Source organism: Lampetra fluviatilis, chromosome 64 (assembly GCF_964198595.1).
Source record: "Lampetra fluviatilis chromosome 64, kcLamFluv1.1, whole genome shotgun sequence".
Classification (NCBI taxonomy): domain Eukaryota; kingdom Metazoa; phylum Chordata; class Hyperoartia; order Petromyzontiformes; family Petromyzontidae; genus Lampetra; species Lampetra fluviatilis.
Genome location: NC_136338.1, coordinates 1,762,986 through 1,786,403, shown reverse-complemented (window position 1 = coordinate 1,786,403; position 23,418 = coordinate 1,762,986). Strand labels below are relative to the sequence as shown.

Here is a 23,418-nt window from a genome sequence, read left to right as displayed (position 1 = left end):
ACGCTCACAACAACGAGCGGAGTGCCGGGCGGATAAAACACAGCAAGTTGGTACAGTGGGAGGCATAGGTGGTGCATCAGCCAGTCATCTCAGTCAGTCGACCCGTGGCATCTGGGTCTGCCCCGTGACCTCCAGCCAGCGGGCGTTCGACACTTCATGTGGCCTCAAGGTGCACCTAGCCTGGCACAAACGCCGTGGTAACGTCACCGACACTTAGTGGCGAGTGGCTGTTGTTGTGGCTGTGTGTGTGGAGAGCGGTGGGGCAGCGGTTAGCGGCGCTGGGCTGCGAACCCGCCAGAGACCCGAGTTCGATTCCCGCCCAAGGCCACAAACACCCAGTGACGATTATCCCGGTCCTGGGCCTCCCCTTGGTCGACTCAGCCTCAAATGAGTATCCGGTGCGGTGTGTAGTAAACATCGCGTGGAGCTGGCCACCCCACCCCGCCTCGTGTGCCGTGCCGGCCTTCATAGGTGCTGCTCACTAACAGCACTTGCCCCAACAGTCTGTTACAGGCTACACGGGGAATCTTTGTTTATGTCTATTGTAAGACTGATTGTGCGTGTGTAATTGTGTGTCCGTGTGTGACTGTGTGCGTGAAGATGTGTACACACGTGTGTGTGTGTGAACTTAGGTCGGCGGCTTCGCAGCACAAGTGCGCAAACCACCACGCCACCGCTCCCCGCTGTGTGACGCTGATGCAGGGAGGCAGGGCCGATCATTCGGATGCCGTTGTATGGACCTCCCGTCTCAAGCGATGGCTAAAGTGGCCCCTCGGGACGGAGGCATCTTATTGGGTCTGAGTGGCATCATGACGCTAGCATCTGGGCCAGATCAGCTCTACAACGGGCAGCAGGAGGCTGCTCGAATTCTGTGCAGCCCCATGGCCTTGTGGAATCACCAGCGCATCATCCACGTGGGTTTTTTAAATCCTTTATATTACGTTCGCTTGCTTGCTTACGACCGTGCAAATCTTTCGGTCGTTTTTTAACCCACTTCCCCGTGATCCAATCGAGCTGACATTTTCCACACAGACTCGTTGTGCGTGACAATTAATGTTCGTGAAATTTTTTTTCCAAAATTTTACACTTTTTAGGACAAAAATGTTATATTTAATTACCAATTGCTTAATGCTGCCATGCAATCATCTGACCCATAGGTGGCAGCCATCTCAAGCCAGAGGACGAGAGGGACTCTAGCCGCCACGCATATAAAGGATTTATAGTGAAAAACTTTGTTTTTACGGGTTATACTTGTGGGCGTTTAGTTTATTGTCGCCCTCCCCTCGCCCGCTACGAAACGGGGCGATAGGAGTTCAACGTGAGCCACAAACATTGATGCACCGCATCACGGAGGCATGCCGGGTCAGGGCAAGAACATCAGCTGGATGGATGTCCTGATAAGTGGCATTGTGCTTGTGCTGTGTGTCGCCTTTTGGCGTCCTCTGGTCTAAGGCTGTTAGAGACTGGGCTCTAAAGAAAGCTGTCTCTGGTGTGGGCCAATCAGTTTCAAAGACAACGCGCCATCATATACTACCAGAGCATGTTTTTATACTCTTTGGTTCTTTCGGTAAATTCACGTAGTTAGAAATAAAATAAAATAAATCACGACGTTTCGATCGCAACACAAGCGGTCGTTACCAGGCAAAGGAGTCAGCCTCTAAATGCCTTTAGATCGAAACGTCGTGATTTGATTTATTTTATTTCTAACTTCGTGACTTTATCGAAAGAACCAAAGAGTATGGATTCTTGCAGTCACGAAAGCTTCAAATGAAGCACGTTTTTTGTTTGCATGTTCACCACAAGTACTCTATTTGGTTAACGCAGACATGATTGCTTGCGCAATGTTTCTGTTTGGTGTTTTAACATCTTAACACAACTGTTTTATTCACAGAAAGGGTAAAACCTATTCTCGTAACATCTGCTGGGCTACGTGGTGACGGAATCTGTGAGACGCGCCTTCCGTTCTCCCATTATGGTGGTGGCGGTGGTGGCGGGCATCTACCATTCGAACTAAAACAAGATAAATCCGTAAAAACAAAGTTTTTCACTATAAATCCTTTATATGCGTGGCGGCTAGAGTCCTCTCGTCCTCTGGCTTGAGATGGCTGCCACCTATGGGTCAGATAATTGTCTGCCAGTATTAAGCAATTGGTAATTAAATATTTAATTTGTTTTCCCTAAACAGTGTTAAATTTTGGGAATTTTTTTTTCACGAACATTAATTGTCTCGCACAACGAGTCTGTGTGGAAAATGTCAGCTCGATTGGATCACGGGAAGTGGGTTCAAAAACAACCGAAAGATTTGCACGGTCGTAAGCAAGCAAGCAAGCACGCAAGCAAGCAAGCAAGCACGCAAGCAGCAAGCGAACTTAATATAAAGGATTTAAAAATAAGTAATATTTTTAAAAACTTTTTTAAAAACACGCTTTAATGAAATGTACTAGTAATGGCAGAACTCCACGACTCCAGGAAGTGGCCCCGAGGCTTGCCACAATGTAAGGGACCATAGCGAATTACAGGCAACGTTAGTTAAGCATGGACAATTAGACCCAAGCCGAAACATAACATATAAAAAATAATGTTTTAAAATATGTATTTTTTTATGATAGCATATAGTATTGTCATCAGTATGACATAAGTATACCACGTTTGCAGTTGATACCACATTGGGAAGTGGGTAAAAATTGAGTTACAAGATTTGAACATACGACAACAACAACAGAGTGAGTTAAATAAAAGCGCGTAAAATTATGTTTAAAAATATTTCATTTTATTTTAATGATAGAATATAGTATTGTCATCAGTATGACATAAGTATACCAAGTTTGCAGTTGATACCACATTGGGAAGTGGGTTAAAATTGAGTTACAATATTTGAGGATACAACAACAACAGACAGAGTGAGTTCAATAAAAAGCGTGTAAATAAAAAACTAGCACGATATGAGTTGATCGTCGCTTGCAGCTGGGATCACCAGCATTGTACCCGTGGAGATCTGGGCCTCGCTAGAGACCCTGGCTGATGGAGAAGGTCTTGTAGCCAGCTGGGAGAACGAGGCAGGCCCACATCCCACCGTCTACAACAGCGGTTCGTCTTCTTAGCCTGGTGGTACATCACTGCGATTTGTGACCAAATTAGTTGTTCTTGAAGGTAAATCATCGAAAAGAAAACAAATTAAACACGAGCACATCAGCAACATCTTCCTTTGTTTCATCGAACCCGATGTAGTTATTAACTCTAGATTTGACTGCAAGGATTCATATTCTTAGGTTTTTTTCGGTAAAGTCACGTAGGTAAAAAAATAAAAGTAAAATAAAAAATAAAATATAAATCACGACGGTTCCACCTGAAGACGGAAGCTTGTGTTGCCTCCGAAACGTCGTGATTTTTATTTTATTTTTAACCTACGTGACTTTACCGAAAAAACCTAAGAATAAGTAGTTATTAACATTGTACATTGCTTTAACCCGTGCTGCAAGGCTGCAGCAGCTGGTTTAGAACCACTGGGCTACAATCCCACGTCCAAGAACGAGGAGGCCCAACGCAACCTCCGCTCAGAGGTTCGGAGAGCCGTGCGGCGCTGCAAGGATGAGTGGCGGTCGCGGTTTGACGATGAGATGAAAAATGCCTGGATAGCACGCGATCCCAACCGATCCTTTAAGTCCATCAACACAAATGGCTTTGCCTCACCCGCGTCTATTACCATCCTTAGGGGAACCAGGGGTGATCTCGTGATCTCTGACCCCCAAGAGCAATGTTTTGCAGACTTGCCGAGCATTTCTATGAGCTCTCAGGGGAGGGGAAATCCCTCTGCTCAGAGGTCATCACGTGGCAATGTGGCGTTAGCCCTGGCGGAGCAGTGCCGCCTCAAACATTGGAGGAAGTGGCCATCCCACTGGGTGTGTGTGTGGCTGGCTGATGAGACGACCTTCCAAGTGAACTGCTGAGAGGGAAGGTGGCAATTGTGTGTGTGCAGGTCTGCCCTGTGTGACGCAATTATAACCGGCTGGGTCACGGGACGGGTTCCGCAGGATTGGAAGGATGCCCCGGTGATTACACTTTAAAAAATATATATAAATAGGTCGTGTGCATTGATTGTAGCAATCACCAGGCTCGTCTCTTCTCTCAATTGTGTGTTGGGGAAGATCCTGGCAAGGATTATTCAACATCGCCTATACCAGGGGTCGGCAACCAAAATAACAAGAAGAGCCATTTCTTTCCAATTCGGTACAAAATTCAGTATTTAAAGAGCCGCAATGCATCTATGTACATACTGTACATACTGTACATACGTACATATCGTCAAGAAGCAGCCCGTAAAGAGCCGCATGCGGCTCCGGAGCCGTAGGTTGCCGACCCCTGGCCTATACCAAACAGCACGCAGAGTAGATGAAATTATTTCACTGTATTGTTATATTTTACCAGGTAAAGCCCCGCCACAAATGAATAGCTCAACGTAGATATTTTATAGCAGCCAAATACTCCAAACGCGAGATGTTGATTCTAAACGTGGAGGGGGAAAACCCTGGTGGTCCCGGACACAAACATGCAAGAGGCATCGTCAGGGTCGAGATCGAACCCACGACCTCGTGTATGCCAGGCGAGGGAGTTCACATCTCATAGCCTCCACAAGATGCTCGCGAAGGCAGTCCCAATGTGGTTCCAATCCAGGGCGGTCCTTACACGGAGTTCTCAACAGGCACCTAAAAGTCTGCCTCAGCAAGCAGGCCATGCTTCCCCACCTGATGATGATTGCTTGTGTTGCGCCCGAAACGTCGTGATTTATTTTCTTTTATACCTACGTGACTTTACCGTAAGAACCAAAGAGTTTGAGTTATTCTGTTCACAGTCAAGGTTTTTTTTTGGAGGGTTAGATCGCGTGAGTATAAATGTTGCGTCGTAACCCTCCACCACCCGACGCAGCCAATCAGCAAGGGATTTGTCACGTAGACAAAACGCGACAATTAGTTACTAGGAGAGTGTAGTGTGTAGTGTATGGTATAGTGTAGTGTATAGTGTAGTGTATAGTGCTAGTGTATAGTGTAGTGTATAGTATAGTGTATAGTGTAGTGTATGGTGCTAGTGTATAGTGTAGTGTATAGTGTAGTGTATAGTCTGGTGTATAGTGTAGTTCATGGTGTAGTGTATAGTCTAGTGTTTTGTGTAATGTATGGTGTAGTGCATAGTGTAGTGTATAGTGTATGGTGTAGTGTAGTGTATAGTGCTAGTGTAGTGTATGGTGTAGTGTATGGTGTAGTGTTTCGTGTAGTGTATAGTGTAGTGTATAGTGTAGTGTACAGTGTAGTGTATAGTGCTAGTGTAAAGTGTAGTGTATGGTGTAGTGTATAGTGTGGTGTATAGTGTAGTTTATGGTGTAGTGTATAGTCTAGTGTTTTGTGTAGTGTATGGTGTAGTGTATAGTGTAGTGTATAGTGTAGTGCATAGTGTAGTGTATAGTGTAGTGTACTACTTCAGCCCACCGGTATGTCGGAGAGTAAATCCACAACGTTGACAATTTGAGTACCGTGACGTTTCACTCGTAATTACAACCAGCATCATCAGGCGATTTGCCAGAATGGTGAAGCAATCCACCTACTTCCGGTCTTAAACAGAGCAAGATGACGTCATCACTGAACCCAGCAGGTGCAGAGATCAGAGGCGGAGGAGGCGGGGTTATTGTAATTGTACAATCGATGAGTAATCATTTAATTTGCAAGTGTTTGCTCTATTCAGGACTTGCAAGTATAAGATGTAAGATTTCGATTTAAAGCTTTCGTGACTGCAGGGATTCATCTTCTTGGTTCTTTCGGTAAAGTCACGTAGAATGGAAATAATAAAATAATACAAATAAAACATAATACAATAATTCTCACGACGTTTCGGCCACAACGCAAGCAGCCGTCCTCAGGTGGAGAACAGGTCTGTCGAGAAGACAGAGTAAAGTGTAGTGTATGGTGTAGTGTATAGTGTAGTGTATAGTGTATTGTCTCTGTCTTCTCGACAGACGTGTTCTCCACCTGCGGACGGCTGCTTGCGTTGTGGCCGAAACGTCGTGAGAATTATTTTATTATGTTTTATTTGTATTATTTTATTATTTCCATTCTACGTGACTTTACCGAAAGAACCAAGAAGATGCCTGAAATTAGTTTCCAACACACAAAAAAACAAACAACGATGCCCCAATTATAACGAACTCACATCCCACACCGGCGCATTGCAATGCCGCTCCGTTCCCCGCCTCTTCGCCACGTGCGTCGCTGTTCTAACAGAGCCCCCCCCCCCCACTGCGAGACGGGGCCGTTCTGGATGCAGTCCCCGCTGTGTGCTATTGATCGCCGTTTGGCTCGACTCGCATTAGCATGAATAAGTCATCACGGGCCGAGGCTGTTGCACCCTGTGTGTGTGTGCGTCTGTGTGTGTGCTGTGTGTGTGTGCTGTATGTGTGTGTGTGCTGTGTGTGTGTGCTGTATGTGTGTGTGTGCTGTATGTGTGTGTGTGCGTCTGTGTGTGTCCGTGTGTCTGTGTGCGCGTCTGTGTGTGCGTGTGTGCTGTATGTGTGTGTGTACTGTCTGTGTGTGTGTGCTGTATGTGTGTGTGTGCGTCTGTGTGTGTGCGTGTGTCTGTGTGCGCGTCTGTGTGTGCGTGTGTGCTGTATGTGTGTGTGTACTGTATGTGTGTGTGTGCTGTATGTGTGTGCGTGTGTCTGTGTGTGATGTATGTGTGGTGCGGTAAGAGCACTTGCCCCAACAGTCTGCTACAGGCTACACGGGGGATTTTTGTCTTTGTGAGTGTATTGTGGTGCAGCGCTAACAGCACTTGCCCCAACAGTCTGTTACAGGCTACACGGGGGATCTTTGTCTTTGTGTGCTGTGGGGAGTGGTGGTGCAGCGGTTTGCGCGCTCACGGCCACCAGCACCGATGACGAATACAGTACGGGAGCCGGTCCTGGGCCTCCCCTGGGTCGACTCAGCCTCAAATGAGTACCTGGTGCGGTGCGTAGTAAACATCGCCACTGGGGAGACAAAGGCGGTCGGGCGTGGTGCTGGCCACCCACCCCCTCGTGTGCCACAGTGCCGGCTATCATTATATCGACTCCACACAGCGCGTGGATTGTTGCGTATGAAGCAGACACCAAACACACATTTCTCATTAATTAATGTTATTTTGATTTTTAAACGGCGACGCTGTCGATTATTTTGAGTGACGTTTTTTAAAAAAATATATAAGTTGACGTAGAAACCAGGAACCCTTAGAACATCTGGGCAGTTATCCAACATCGATTAAAAGCCGGCCCGATGAGACCACCACGTGTCCAAGCCAGTCCCGTTCTTGTTTTTTGTGCGTGTCCCTTGTGTTGAAGCAGCGGAAATCCACGTTGTCGTTTACACGTTGACTTGTTTAGCCAGGAGATTCACACTGAGTCGTGGGACGTTTTCAGCAGGGTCCTGCCATTACGTTTAGGGGGCGTTTTAATTAAAGCAGGTTTCAGCCAAATCCATGACCAGTGTTTAATGTTGTTGTTGTTGTTCTACACATGTGGGAGGAAACGGGGACACCGCATAGATAACCCAAGCAACGTGCGAGGGGGCAACACTCTATCCCCGTACAGAAGGAAAGAACAGATGGGGATTAGTCCACACTTCGCTGTACAGTACCACCTTCTCCTGCGGTAAAGTCACGAAGGTAGAAAGAATAACAGATCACGACGTTTCGATCGCGACGCAAGCAGTCGTCTGATGGCGTTGCGATCGAAACGTCATGATCAATAATTTTTCTACCCACGTGACTTTACCACCGAAAGAACCAGAGTATAATGAATATATTATCAGTGTGTTTTTTGTTTGCATTCTGACCACAAGTGTTGTGGTTAATGCAGTGACACGATTACTTGTAAAATGTTTCAGTTTGGTGTTTTAACATCTCAACACCAAAATTCGATTTAAAGCTTTCGTGACTGCAGGGATTCATATTCTTGGTTATTTCGGTAAAGTCACGTAGAAGGGAAACAATAAAATAATAAAAATATAAAACAATAAAATTATCACGACGTTTCGATCGCAACGCAAGCAATCGTCTGATGCGTTGCGATCGAAACGTCATGATCTATAATTTTTTCTACCCACGTGATTTTACCGAAAAAACTAAAGAATATGGATTCCTGCAGTCACGAAAGCTTCAAATTAATACATGCATTGTCTTTGAAACTGATTGGGCCACACCAGACAGCTTTCTTTGAGCCTCGTCTCAAAACGGTGTTAGACCAGAGGACGCCAAAAGGCGTACACAGCTCAAAGACAACGCACGATCAGAGCAATGTGGGATCAGGGGGAACAACTACATCATGGGACCTCCTTTGCCAGTACCAAAAACATGAGAATAGGTTTTCCACTTTGGTCAAACACCATTTTGAGACGAGGCTCAAAGAAAGCTGTCTCTGGTGTGGACCAATCAGTTTCAAAGACGATGCATTGATTATCAGTGTTTTTTTGTTTGCATTCTGACCACAAGTATTGTGGTTAATACTGTTAGGAACCTCCTGGTTACACCAGCCCACAGGGGATTATTGTGTCCGTCCGTCGTGCAGGGAGGGGCTGGGTGGGGAGGGTCTGGGTGGGGAGGGGTGGGTCTGGGTGGGGAGAGGCTGGTAACCCCGTGGTGCCCTTATAAAACTCAACGTTTAACCTACTCACGCCGGCTTGTGCCCACCCTCACAGTCGTCCATATTTGCGGAATACACCACGCCGCCGTTGACCCTGGCCATTGACCGAGCAACCCAACGTTCCTACCAGCTCCCTCCGCAGGAATGTGTTGCAGACATGATTCCTTGTAAAAGGTTTCAGTTTGGCGTTTTAACATCTCAACACCTGTTTTGTTGCCAGAAAAAAAGGTGAAAAACCTATTCTCACATGTTGGTACTGGCAAAGGAGGTCCCATGATTAAACTAAATAAATTGTATTTTTCTTTCACCCGGACACACGGATACTGGATACGAAGGAGGCATTTTATTTCATCTTTACCACGACGACGCGAGTTATTGCGATATCTCAATCGGTTCTCGCACCCCCCCTCCACCCCCCATCGACCTCCTCTGACCAAAGCGGTGAAGTATGGTCATACAACCTCCAGTGACTGTAACGGCGTGTAATCGATAACGGAGGGATACAAATAATATATTTTGACACCGCCTTCAACCAGGTATCGACAGTGAAAACCTTGCATGCATTACTGCAACGTGACGATTCACATTCGCGACAAGGCAGGCTGCGTCCAAGTTCGAACAGAGGGCAGGGAAAAGGCATTAACATTCGCGTTGTGCGCGGTGTGCGATGTGGATGCTTAGAAATGCCGACAAGCAAAAATGTGGGATCACCCCCGTTAAAATAATGGTACGTTCCACAGGCATGACAGTGCTCGAGAAACAACACGGGCCATGTGGACCATACCACGTTCGTACACGCGAAGATGGGGGGGAGGGCGGTTGGGAATGTGCGGGGTGAGGGGGGATAGGGGAGGGAAGGGCGGTTGTGAATTATGAATGAACCGGTTATCTACAGTTGGGAGAGCCCATTGAGAAATTCTTCACGGGGCGGTCACTCTCTGCACCAAAGACAAAGATCCCCCGTGTAGCCTAACAGACTGTAGTGGCAAGTGCTGTTAGCGAGTAGCACCTATGAAGGCCGGCACGGCATACGAGGGGTGGGGGGGGGCAACACCACGCCCGGCCGCCTTTGTCTCCCCAGTGGCGATGTTTACACAACACACCAGGTACTCATTTGAGGCTGAGTCGACCTTGGGGAGACTCGGGACCGATTCAGTTAAATCGTCACCGGTGTTGGCGAGCGGGAATTTAACTCGGGCCTCTGCCGGGTCGGTGGCGCAGCGTAGCGCTAACCGCTGCACCACCGCTCCCTACATAAACACACGCGCAGTTCAGCACTCGGGATTACTTCAGCGTCAACACACCACAGGCGGCACATTTACTTGGTTCACGAATTCATGGGAGGGGTGCCGGAGATGGTGGTGGTACTGGTGGCTACCCTGCACCAGAGGTCGCAAACGGGTTTTGATTCCTTACCCGTACGCGGCCGCACCAGGGTCGCAAACGGGTACCTGTACCCGTACCCGGCCATACCCGTACCCTACCCGTGCCCGGCCGGGTACGGGTAGGGTACGGGTATCGGGTATCTGATTGCGACCTCTGGGATGAAGCCATGTTGCAGGCGCGGGTGGGTTGATTCTAGGAATTTGAATCGTGAGAAGAGACAAGACGTTGGGAAATGAGTGACAAACTCGTACCCGTACCCGGCCGCACCAGGGTCGCAAACGGGTACCCGTACCCGTACCCGGCCGGGTACGGGTATCGGGTAGGGTACGGGTACCCGGTTGCGACCTCTGTCTGGGAGGCAGCAGCGAGGGTTGGTCGCCGTGCCCGGGGGCTCTGCCTGGTGGCGGTGGCGCTGAAGCAAATTGCGGACTAAATATCACCGGTCCCATCCGTGCGGGGATACGAGCGTTGCCTCCTCGTGGGCGAGCGTGGGTATTCCCCCGCTTTCCTCTCGCACGTCCAAAACACTCGCCCTGCCGACGGGCCGAAAAACATCTTTTCATATATATAGAGGCATGCAGAGCTCGGGCAACTGAACTGTTGGTAACGCCGGCTCCTCGGCGATTGCGAGCGATGCGATTCGCGTGAAAGTCGACGGACGACGACGCAGAACGAAAAATATTTATCGTCGTCGTTTGGAAACGTTCAGTGACAAGGGGGTTCCATGAGCAACGTGGAGCTTGTCGGCTGACCCTGTGTGCCCGGCCGCGAGTGAAATCAATCGGAACCTCCAGGGGCGTAACTTTGACACGGACCCCCCCCACTCCCCCCTCAACTTCTCCACGCGGTTTCTCTTCCGGTTGCAAGCAAAGACCTCGGACCGCATCTGCGCCACACGAAGCCGCCATCGTCTGCGCGTGCAGCACCACGCGAGCCCTCGCGTGCATCCGCCGTTGGACGAGGGCCTCCCCACCGAGTGGCCGGTTAAGCGTGGATCGTTGCCCGGTCTTTACTGGGTGGACCCCGTTCATACCGCGGCTGCGTGGGTCAAGGGCCGGAGGGATGCAACCCTCCCTTCGTTCCAACGACGTACGCGACGTACGTGCACGTCGTCGGCTTTTCTTCAGATTCCGTTCCGGTGAAGCGCGTGCAACTAAAACGCGGTAAGCTTTACCGGTCAACGTCTTCAGGTTGGAAGACGTACGAAACCTCCAGCGTCGCAGTTTCGCCCGCCGGCTATCGGAGAGTTGCGGCTGCGTCGCTGGGTTCTCTGCGGCGAGCGCGACGTCTTTAACATAACAACGGGGCGCTACGCCTCCCCAAATAAAATAATCGCCGTGCCGCATCGCGCCGCGTTCCGAGAGTCGGCGGTGAACGGGGCACCCGCCCGCCCCTTGCAACTTGCAAGACGGTCTCAGAAACGGCAGAGGGTTATAATTGGCCGAAAACATCTTCGTGCATGGAGGACCGCAGAGCTTGGGAAATCGTTAGCGCCAGCTCTCCTCACCGCCTGGGAAAAGGGGGTTAAGAAACCTGGCCCACTGCCCGCGCGCGGCACGGGGCAAAGAGGGAGTGGCGTGCGTGGAGACGCGCGGCGTCAAGACGCGGTCGCGAACTCGGCGCCCATTTCATGGGAGGATCGCGGGGAGCGTTTCCCGGTCGTCGCCGCCGACGTCGGCGTCACCGGAGTCACCGGTCCATCGCCACCTCCTCGCCCGGCGCCTCCGTCAGCTGCAGCAGTGTCCGGCAAAATTCCAGTGCCTCCTGCGGGTGCGACGCGCGTGCACACCGGCGCGTTACACAATGCGCAAACACCGGCGCGTTACACAATGCGTGCACACCGGCGCGTTACACAATGCGCAAACACCGGCGCATCACAAAGTGAGTCACAAAGGGCATCACACAGCGGCTCGTCACGACATCGGTGCGACTTTGTCGCGCAATCCAAAAAAAGTTCTGCGGCGCGCGTCTGATTCGGCCGTTTAGCAGTTTCCTAGATTCGGTGCGTGTGTGCAGTTTGGCTCAAGAACATTCAACGGCTGCTGCCCAAAGGTTTGAAAACCGCCTACAGTTCTGCTGTCTATGTCCTCACCTGAAACCAACTATTACACTGGTCAAAAAAAAAAAAAATTCTGGCCTGGACTTTTGCAGCTGTTCTAGACTAATTTCAGGGTGCCGATTCCAAATCTGATCTCAGATTTGCTCTATCACATCTCATTTTTATGCTATCGGCATACCCCATTTTCATTGATTTTACCCGAAATTAACTCTGTCACTTATGATTGCAAGTTGTTGCGAGTCCGTAACTACTTTAGTGTTAAAATATGGTGCTGTATTTTTAGGATAGTGTGTTTATAATATAATTTTATGTAGATATCCACATTTATTTAATATTTTTCTTCTGCAGTTTTTATTGAAAATGCAATATTTGATATCTCAAAAACCCGATGTGATAGACAAAAACCGATGCCAGATTTGGAATCGGCACCCCAAAATTACCTTAAAACCTCGATATAAAGCTTTCGTGACTGCAGGGATTCATCTTCTTGGTTCTTTCGGTAAAGTCACGTAGAATGGAAAACTTTACCTTATAAAAACCGTTGGATATATCTTATGCCAGAAAAAGTGTGTTGACCAGTGTTATCAAGGATCACAAAAGTTCAAGTGCGAGTGCAATACAACGGCTCTTCACGCCGCGGGCGGGGAGAGGCTGCCACACCACAGCAAGGAGGAGCGAGCGATGGGAGGGAGGGGAAGGCGCCATACCAGGTGCTGCTCGGAGCCTTCCAGGAGGCCGATCCTCTCCAGCAGCGTCTCCCGCAGGCGCAGCTCGGCCGCTCGGCTCTCGCGCAGCGCCGCTCCGTGCCCCGACACCAGGCTGCGGTGACAGGCGCGGTGCACGCGCGCGGGCGTTACTCTTCCGCTCCGGCGCACGGTGCTCTGTGTGTGTGGGAGGCGTTGCTTGAAGGTTGTTGATGCTGATGCAGTGTGCACGTTCAGGTGTGCGTGTGTCTGTGTATGTGTGTGTACGGAGCTCGCTAACAGCACTTGCCCCAACAGTCTGTTAAGGCTACACAGGGGATCTTTGTCGAGGTGAGTACAGCGGTGGTGTAGCGGTTAGCGCGCTGCGCTACGAACCCGGCGACCAGAATTCGATTCTCACTCACGGCCAACACCAGTGACGATCATCTGAACCGGTCCTGGGCCTCCCCTAGGTCGACAGAACCTCAAATGAGGACCCGGTGCGGTGTGTAAACATCGCCAATGGTGAGACAAAGGCGGTCGGGCATTGTGCTGGCCACCCACCCCTTTGTGTGCCGCGCCGGCATTCACAGGAGCTCGCTAACGGCATCTGCCCCAACAGTCTGTTAAGGCGACACGGGGGATCTTTGTGTCGGTGTGTGTAGGTGTGCACGGTGTGTAGGTGTGCATGCATGTTGTCGGTGTGTAGGTGTGCATGCATGTTGTAGGTGTGTAGGTGTGCATGCATGTTGTAGGTGTGTAGGTGTGCATGCATGTTGTAGGTGTGTAGGTGTGTAGGTGTGCATGCATGTTGTAGGTGTGTAGCTGTGCATGCATGTTGTCGGTGTGTGGGTGTGCATGCATGTTGTAGGTGTGTAGGTGTGCATGCATGTTGTAGGTGTGTGGGTGTGCATGCATGTTGTAGGTGTGTAGGTGTGCAGGCACTTGCCTGAACAGTGCTCCGAGCACGTGCTCGTGGAAGGGTTCATGGGGGGCATGCAGCAGGGCGACCAATTGCTGTACCATGCCCATCGCGCACAGCTCTTCTGCACGCACGCACACACACACACACACGGGTTTAAACATTCACATATCAGCACACATGTACAAAGATCAAAGATCCCCCGTATAGCCTTAACAGACTGTAGGGGCAAGTGCTGTTAGCGAGCACCTATGAAGGCCGGCACGACACACGAGGGGGTGGGTGGCCAGCACCATGCCCGACCGCCTTTGTCTCCCCAGTGGCGATGTTTACACACGGCACCAGGTACTCATTTGAGGCTGATTCGACCCTAACTCGACTCGCCATTAAATGAGTACCTGGTGCAGCGTGTAAACATCACAACTGGGGAAACAAAGGTGGCCAGGCGTGGCGTTAGCCACCTACCCACCCACGTGCTGTGCCGGCCTTCATAGGTGCTCGCTAACAGCACTTGCCCCACCAGTCTGTGAAGGCCTATCGGAGGAACCTTTGTCTTTTCTCTGCGCCCGTATGCGTCTGGATGTCACACCTGCGTGTCTGTATGTGTGCGGCAGAGGTCGCAACCGGGTACCCGATACCCGTACCCTACCCGATACCCGGCTACCCTGTACCCAGCCGGGTACGGGTACGGGTACCTGTTTGCGGCCGGGTGCGGGTACGGGTAGGCCGTGAGTCACTGGTGAGTCACCGTTTGTCACTCATTTCCCAACGTCTTGTCTCTTCTCACAATTCAAGTTCCTAGAATCAACCCACCCGCGCCTGCAACATGGCTTCATCCCAGAGGTCGCAATCGGGTACCCGTACCCTACCCGTACCCTACCCGATACCCGGCCGGGTACGGGTAGCCGGGTATCGGGTAGGGTACGGGTACCCGATTGCGACCCTGGTGCGGCCGGGTACGGGTAAGAAATCAAAACCCGTTTGCGACCTCTGGTGTGCGGCTAACACGCAGCGAGTTGGCGCAAGTTGGGACCACAGGCGGTGCACTTGCCAGGCATCTCGGCTAGCGTGGTCAACCCACGCACGGCACCACCTGGGTACGTCCCCCATGACCTCCCACTAGCAAGCAAGCCTTGGACACTTCACGGGACGACCCGCAAGTGCACCTAGCCTGGCACGAATGCTGCGGCGACGTCACCACCCTCACCGTGGCGAGTGGGCCGCTTGCCTGCCGCTATTGCCGCTGCTGCCGCCATTGTGGCGGTGGTGGCAGTAGTGCCGCGGGAACCTTTAAACTTTCTATTTTTCCAGGCTAAGCCCCACTGGGCTACGTAGCTCTTTTCAGAAGCGCCCTGGCTCTCACGAATGATAGCTCGACGAAGTGGGCTTATTATCATCGCGTGGGAATTAATTAGCAGCCAAATACTCTAAACGCGTGTTTCTAAGTGTGGAGGGAAAAACCGGAGGAGCCGGAGAAAAATCCAAGCGACCACGGGGAGAGAGAGAGAGACACGCAAACTTCAAATATACATTTCGATTTAAGTAGTACAAGTAGTACTAATCGCATATCTGCATTTCCCATAAATATGCTAAATTCCTCTTGATATGCAAATTCTTTTGTCAAGGCGCTCTTCGCCCCTCCATCCCAGCTTAAATAGTCGCTCCAAGCCTGGGGCATGTCATTCAGACTCTGCCTTCTCGACAGACCTGTTCTCCACCTGAGGACGGCTGCTTGCGTTGTGGCCGAAACGTCGTGAGAATTATTTTATTATGTTTTATTTTTATTATTTTATTATTTCCATTCTACGTGACTTTACCGAAAGAACCAAGAAGAGTTCAAATATACAGCAGCAGCAGCAGGCATCGTCAGGGGGTCGCGATCGAGCACCACCCACGACCTCCTGTGTACCCGGCGAGGGAGTAGCCACCCCAGCGCCAAACCCACCGTGGTTCTCGGTGCCGGCCATGAGAAGGCTGTGGAGGAGGAAGGCGGCCTTGGCCCGCGGCCTCTCGCCGGGGTCCTGCATGGCTCGCAGCAGCACCGAGAAGCCGTCTCCCTGCGCCAACGCGCGGCGACCCAGCGGCTGCTCGCGCACCAGGCCTGGGGAGAAAAACGGAAAATTAGGGAAAAAAGTTAAGCAAAAATTAAGTCAAAATAAGTACAAAATAGAAAGCAAATTTTATGAAGTTAAAGAAAGAAATTTTTCTTTCACTTTTTTAAAAGTCCAAAAAAATTATTTATAAAAAAATGACGAAAAGTAAAACCAAGTAAACAAAAACAAAACGCTGTCGCCGCTCGCGACAAACCGCAACTGTCGCGGTCGCCGAGGAGGAACCGCAAGCGAGCGGTTAAGGGGGCGGCACCCAGGCGGTGGGCAGCCAGTGCCAACGATTACCCAAACTCTGCGGTCCTCTATATATGAAGATGTTTTTCGGCCAAGTGGTTATTACATGTGAGGAAATGCACGCGTGCGACGGGCCAACACTCTATCCCATCCGAAAGAGACAGATGATATTCATCCGCACTTTGCTGTACTGCCCCCTCTCCTGGCGAACCAGGGCTACGCGCTCCTCCTCCACGCCCACGCGCAAGAATGAGGTTCGCAATATCTACGCGGCGGTCCACCAACCCTCGCTGCCACCTCCACACAGGACTGGACTACCGGTAGCCACGTGTAGCAGCAGCAGCGGCGGCGGCGGGGGCGGTGTAGCCACTGCGGCCGCAGCATCCCAAAAAAGAAGCGAGAAGATTATCATCTCTCTCAGTCGATCAATCAACACGCAGCGGGGTGGCGAGCCGGCACGGTGGAGAGTGCAGGCGGTGGATCTGCCAGACATCTCAGTCGGTCGGTCAACCCACACGCGGCACCGTCCGTCCCGCGACCTCCGACCCCTGCCAGCCAGCGAGTCTACGACGCTTCGCGAGAGGACCTGCAGCATGTGCATGTAGCCCGTCCGTCGTCGTCGTTGACGATGACGGACTAAAACGATGAAGCTTTTTTTATTTTACCAGGTAAGGCACCCAACTGAGCTATGTAGCTCTTTTTCAGGAGCGACCTGGACATCACAAATGACAGCGGCTCATCGTCACGTGGAAATTTATAGCAGTCAAGTACTCTGAACGCGTCGTGTTGATTCTATATGTGGAGGGAAAAACCGGAGGACCTGGAGAAAAATCCACGCGACCACGGGGAGAGAGAGAGAGACACGCAAACTCAAAATATAGAAGCAGGCATCATCAGGGTCGGGATCGAACCCACGACCCTTTGCACACCTGGCGAGGTAGTTAACATCTCCTAGCCACCGTGATGATGATGATGAGAGACGCAAACTCCAAACATACAACAGACGCCAAGGGTGGAGATCTGAACCCACGACCTCCTGCGCACCAGGCGAGGTAGTTAACATCTCCTAGCCACCGTGATGATGATGAGAAACGCAAACTCCAAAAACACAACAGGTGTCATCAGGGTCGTGATCGAACCCATGACCTCCTGCACACCAGGCGAGGTAGTTAACATCACCTCGCCACCGTGATGATGATGATGATGAAAGACACAAAACTCCAAACATACAGCAGGCGCCAAGGGTGAAGATCTGAACCCACGACCTCCTGCGCACCAGGCGAGGTGGTCAACATCCCGCAGCCACAGCGAACGACGCCCGGACGAAGGGACTCACACGAGACGGCGAGCAGCGCCTTGACGCGCACGCGCGTGTCGGCGTCGGCGTCGGCGCGGCGCAGCAGCCGCGGCAGCGCCCCGAGCTCCAGCGCCGCCTCCTGGACGCGGGGCGCGTTCTGCGCGCACGTCGCCACCAGCTCGGCGGCGCGCCACCGCAGCTCGGCGCAGTCCGCGTCCAGGTAGCGCTGCACCACCAGCGCCATGCCGCCCAGCTTGCAGAAGTCTGGCCCGGGGGGAGGGGGGGGGGAGCGGGAGAGGAGAGGAAGGAGGGTGAAGAAGGGGACAGAGAGGTGCAAGGCGTGAGAGTAACGGGGTTATTGCGCAATGCAGGTGTCCCTCCTCGCACTGTGCGACGGCAGTAGCAGTTGACGCGTTCTAAAAAAACACAGGGGCGCACAAAGCGCAACCACCAGAAGAGACAGCTGCCCGCTGAGTAGCGCACCAAGTACACACTCATACATGCAATGTTGTATTCAATCTAGAGGACACTTCCACATCCGGTATTCCTCTAGGCATAGCGCGAGCCGCGGTTGCTGGTCACGGGGGCCGCCTGACCGGGCCTTCACCGGCCGACCGCTGCAACATCCCGAGCGAGAAACCAGGGTGGGAGAGGGGCGGGGGGGGGTCGGGGCCTTAGCCGTGTGCGCCCACCCACCCTGAGCGTTGTCGATGTTGTCGGTGACGTCAAGCAGAGCGTCCAGCGCGTTAATCAGCCGCGTCGTCACCTCCGGCAGATCCTCCGGGGCCTCCGCGTCGGGCTCTGGCGGCGGTGGCGGCGGCCCAGGGTGGGCCTCTGAATGACCCCCCGGCCCGGCCCGCAGGATGTCGAGGGCCTGCTTCATGAGCTGAACGTCGTCCTGAGCGCTGCTCATGGACACCGACAGGGCCTCCTGCAGCCACTGCCTCCTCTGCCGGGGACGGAGAGAGAGAGAGGAGTGAGGTTGGAGAATGACGGCATGAATGGGGTGTGGGGGGGGAGAATGTTGGGGGGGAGGAAGGGAGGAAAGGGGAGGGAGGAGAAGGGAGGAAGACAGAGGGGAGATGAGGATGGGGAGGGGGGGAAGAGGAGGCAGGGGAGAGAAGAGTGGAAGAGAAGCAAGAGAGGAGGAGGGTGCAGAAGGACATGTACGTTTCCATGACCCGTGTGTTCCTTTCTCTCTCCGTGGTCTCAGTGTTATTATTCCGAGCAAGTACGCTCCCACCCTCGCCAAGCTACTCTGCGCACTTATCAGTTTTGTGTTTCCATAGTCTCCGTCAGCATCCCGCACCTCCGATTAGCACGGTTGGCTACGCGAGGTGCGGAAGAAGTTCAACGTAGCTACACACGTGCTTGCAAACGTCCCTGTTGTCTAAAGACAAGTCATTTCTGACGACGTGCTGGGATGATACACGTTGCATTCCAGTATTAAGTTCAGATTTTCACAACGAAAAAAACCCAATGACACCTGTTCTCGCGGGAGGTAATTATGAGCAGGAGGTTATCGCACGGACTGCTGCCCTGTAGGTGTTACGATTATCACTCGGCAGTTGAATCCCCGACAGAGATTCTTGAACCCCTCCCCCCAGTGCCGGATTAAGCTAGTGCAGGGCCTGTAGCATATGTTATAAAGGGGCCCTAAATATTAAAAAACATGTAAATATTGAAACACAATTTTATTACTATATATTAAATTGTATTTTTTCATTTTCTATACAGCCAGATAATAAGACAAATCGCTAAGCTTAAACACCCGGTCGTTCATAAAAGTTGAAGGTGGTATAGTGCTATAGTAATAGAGCAAGTGCAGAATCGCCGAACCGGAATTGACAAGCTTGAAAGCATTTAGCGCGGGGCCCTTGAAAGTGCGGGGCCCGTAGCTCCTACTTACATATGTAGCTACTACATTTGTAGCTACAACATTTGTAGCTACTGTTGCTACTGGGATAATCCGGCACTGCCTGCCCCCCACATCCCCCAACCTCGCTTCTATCCACCCATCAGTCGATCGTGGCATGTCCCACGTGGTGGGGGCAAAGTGTGGGTACCCCCACCCCTTTCAAAATCGGAATGTTTTATTTATACTGGAGGAATCCGATGAGATTTAAAGCTCTTTTTTTCATAGATGTCCAGTATTTCACGGGATGTCTAGACCATAACTGTACTCCAGAGGTCGCAATCGGGTACCCGATACCCGTACCCTACCCGATACCCGGCTACCCGTACCCAGTCGGGTACGGGTACCCGTTTGCGACCCTGGTGCGGCCGGGTACGGGTAGGCCGTGAGTCACTGGTGAGTCACCGTTTGTCACTCATTTCCCAACGTCTTGCCTCTTCTCACAATTCAAGTTCCTAGAATCAACCCACCCGCGCCTGCAACATGGCTTCATCCCACAGGTCGCAATCGGGAACCCGTACCCTACCCGATACTCGGCCGGGTACGGGTAGCCGGGTATCGGGTAGGGTACGGGTACCCGATTGCGACCCTGGTGCGGCCGGGTACGGGTAAGGAATCAAAACCCGTTTGCGATCTCTGCTGTACTCTCTAGAACGGCTGTCTAAAGCTGCCTCTCAGATCTTATATAGATTCACAGTGCCTCATTATTCCAAGGCCCTTCTGTTAGCAGTGGCTTGAGCAAGCAGTTAAAGGGCTGGCGCCTTTGCCATTACCTGCCCATCACACGCGTCGATAACACTGTCGCCTTTATAGAAAACAATTAAATTTAAAAGGCGACGTTTCGTTCAATGTCCCTTCTTTACCTATCACACACGGGTCAGACAACTCAATTAGGTCCATCAGACGCCCCAAGTTCAAATAGACCTAGAACAATAACCGTAACCAGATTATCCGCGACTCCCGACGTGCACGTTGTGGTTAAGGGTGTCGTTACGAAACGTCTGGAAGGTTTGAGAAGCTGAATGCAAATTCTACAAGTGACTCATAGGGGGTCAGAGAAAGTCACGGGGAACCGCGGAGAGAAGACCCAGCGTGGAAGGCTGATCGTCAAGGGAAACGTATCATTCGTTTTTTGAGCTCACAATTGATGAACACCTGAGGCTCAAAACGCCAAGAGGCCAGGAACAAACAGCACTGCTGAAGGTGTAATAGAGAGTTCACACGCGGTTATTATCGTACGAGCTCGGGGTAATGGGACGAGGGGGAGAAGCTGCGATCTGCATTGGGGGTGAGTGGGTGAGTGAGTCATTTGGTGGGGTGGGTGGGTGAGTTGGTGAGTGAATGAGTGAGTTGTTGTTGTTGTGACTTGCAGTTTGTCGAACAGTATGGTTGGGGAGACGCAACACAGTGAGTGTCTGTAAGACCGAGTCGGCGCGTGAACTTTACTGGAACCGGTACCCACGGTACACTACTAACTAGTAGTCGAGATAGAGGGGTGAGAGGATAAGTGGGTGAGTGGATGGGTGGGTGAATGGATGGGTGAATGAGTGAATGGGTGAGTGAGTGGATAATTGAGTGGGTGGGTGAGTGTATGAGTGGGTGGGTGAGTGGATAAGTGAGTGGATGGATGAGTGGGTGGGTGGGTGAGTGTATGAGTGGGTGGGTGAGTGGATAAGTGAGTGGGTGAGTGGGTGAGTGGATGGACGAGTGGGTGAGTGGATGGACGAGTGGGTGAGTGGATGAACGAGTGGGTGAGTGGATGAACGAGTGGGTGAGTGGATGAACGAGTGGGTGAGTGGATGAACGAGTGGGTGAGTGGATGAACGAGTGGGTGAGTGGATGAACGAGTGGGTGAGTGGATGAACGAGTGGGTGAGTGGATGAACGAGTGGGTGAGTGGATGAACGAGTGGGTGAGTGGATGAACGAGTGGGTGAGTGGATGAACGAGTGGGTGAGTGGATGAACGAGTGGGTGAGTGGATGAACGAGTGGGTGAGTGGATGAACGAGTGGGTGAGTGGATGAACGAGTGGGTGAGTGGATGAACGAGTGGGTGAGTGGATGAACGAGTGGGTGAGTGGATGAGTGGCTGGGTGAGTGAGTGAATGAGTGGGTGAGTGGATGAATGAGTGGGTGAATGAGTGGCTGGGTGAGTGAGTGGATGAGTGAGTGAACGAGTGGTTAAGTGGGTGGGTGAGTGCTGTGTGGGTGGTTGAACAGAGTGTGGTTGATGAGACGACACAGTCTGTATCCCAACACGGGTGGACAAATGTCAGTTCAGTCGCGTTGCATTTTTAGTAATGGCCGAGAAGGCCGGGGAACGCCACGGAATGCCAAAGAAGGCTGCAGAATTTCAAAGAAGGTCGTGGAAGCCCGCGCCATTTCAAGAAAAGTCTGCGACGTTCTGAACGACGGAGGAATGAACGGCACGGGCGGGTGGCAGGAAGGCCATGAAGGCTTTGGGGGGGGAGGGGCATTGGGGAACGTTCGAGAAAGTCGGAGAAGGCCGGCGAGTGACGGGAAATGACATCGGGGAAGGCCACGAGACGGGCAGAAGAGACCGGAGAATGCCAAAGAGTGTGTTGGAATATGAGGAAAATCCAGGGGCGATAAGATCATACAAGAGAAGGCCGTTATTAGGGAAGGGCCGGAGTGACCGGGGAAGGCCTAGACATTACTGTAAACATCAGGGAAGGCCAGGAGAGATCAGGGAATGATGTGGGGGAAGGCCGGGGGAGGCCCGAGAAAGGCCGGTGAAGGCCCGGGAAAGGCCGGGGGAGGCCCGGGGGAAGGCCGGGGGAAAGCCCGACGAAGGCCGGGGGAGGCCCGGCTAAGTCCGTACCTCAATGGACATCGGCAGGGGACCCTGCGGGCCCGGCGCCGCATCCTCCTCGCTCCCCGCCTCCACCGCGAGCCTCAGCAGCCCCGGGAGGTCGCTAATGCGGCTGGGTCGGCCCGGGTCACCTCCTCCCTCGGCCATCGTGGTCACCGCCCGATGCCTCTCGAGCCCGTCACGATCAGCGAGCTGGGAGCACGAAGAGCGGGAGACGTGAACTACTGCTGCCCTGACAGCCACTGTACTGGGTTCAAGGAGGCCACGTGGGTTGTGGGGACGACCAACACCCCCCCCCCACCACAAACCACGTGGTCTCGACGTGAGTTCCCGCCGCCCGTAATGACGTCACGTAATACGATGCACATGCTGCGATGCAATGAGGTCATACTGCGATGCGATGACGTCATGGCGAGGGAATGTCATGCTGCGATAAAATGTAATGGCTGCGATGTGAGAACGTCATGCTGTAATGCAATGCCAAGCAGTAATGCAATGACGTCATAATGTGATGCAATGATGTCATGCTGTAATGCAACTGTCATGCTGTAATGGAATGGTGTCATGCTGTAATACAATGTCGTCATGCTGTGATACAATAACGTCAAGCTGTAATCCAATGATGTAATGCGATCTCCTTTAACAAATATCATAAAATGTATTGACACTGCAGGATGAATGCGATGAGCTACAAAGCTCTTGTAACTATTCCCGGCAAAGCCCACTACCGAGCAATTAGATTATTTTTCATAAGCGACCTGGCGATCGCAAACGACAGCTCAACAAAGTCGATTATCAGCATCGTGTGCGCGTCTCGCAGGGAGACTTGTGCAACGTGTTGAGTCTCAGTCCTTGATGATGTTGAGGCTGGAGGATAATGAGGAGTTCGTATAGAGCAGGAGACCAGCGGTTATTCTTCTTCTTCACTTGGGGTGCACGCTGCACCTCCGGTGTGAATGGACTAGTGGCCACGGGAGGTAATGCCAGGGGAGTCGGCCTGCAGTGTGAATGGACTAGTGGCCACGGGAAGTAATGCCAGAGGAGTCAGCCTGCAGTGCGAATGGACTAGTGGCCACGGGAAGTAATGCCAGAGGAGTCAGCCTGCAGTGCGAATGGACTAGTGGCCACGGGAGGTAATGCCAGGGGAGTCGGCCTGCAGTGTGAATGGACTAGTGGCCACGGGAAGTAATGCCAGAGGAGTCAGCCTGCAGTGCGAATGGACTAGTGGCCACGGGAAGTAATGCCAGAGGAGTCAGCCTGCAGTGCGAATGGACTAGTGGCCACGGGAGGTAATGCCAGGGGAGTCGGCCTGCAGTGCGAG

General features: G+C 52.0%; 1 protein-coding gene across 2 annotated transcripts; it reads right to left on the bottom strand.

Annotated features, from left to right (window-relative positions):
* Positions 1–8,992: 8,992 nt before the first annotated feature.
* HSPBP1 (HSPA (Hsp70) binding protein 1) lies at positions 8,993–22,389 on the bottom strand. 2 transcript variants are annotated; one of them, XM_078882357.1, is made up of 7 exons: positions 22,107–22,389; positions 18,048–18,300; positions 17,391–17,615; positions 15,655–15,810; positions 13,737–13,833; positions 12,812–12,923; positions 8,996–11,809 (listed from the first exon to the last, which is right to left on the bottom strand). In XM_078882357.1, exons 1-7 carry the CDS (start codon positions 22,242–22,244, stop codon positions 11,735–11,737), a joined length of 1,056 nt encoding a protein of 351 aa, XP_078738483.1. In that variant the 5' UTR covers positions 22,245–22,389; the 3' UTR covers positions 8,996–11,734. The 2 variants fall into 2 exon arrangements, with proteins under 2 accessions (XP_078738484.1, XP_078738483.1); XM_078882358.1 differs by lacking the exon at positions 13,737–13,833 and having other exon boundaries at positions 8,993–11,809.
* Between the last annotated feature and the right edge of the window lie 1,029 nt (positions 22,390–23,418).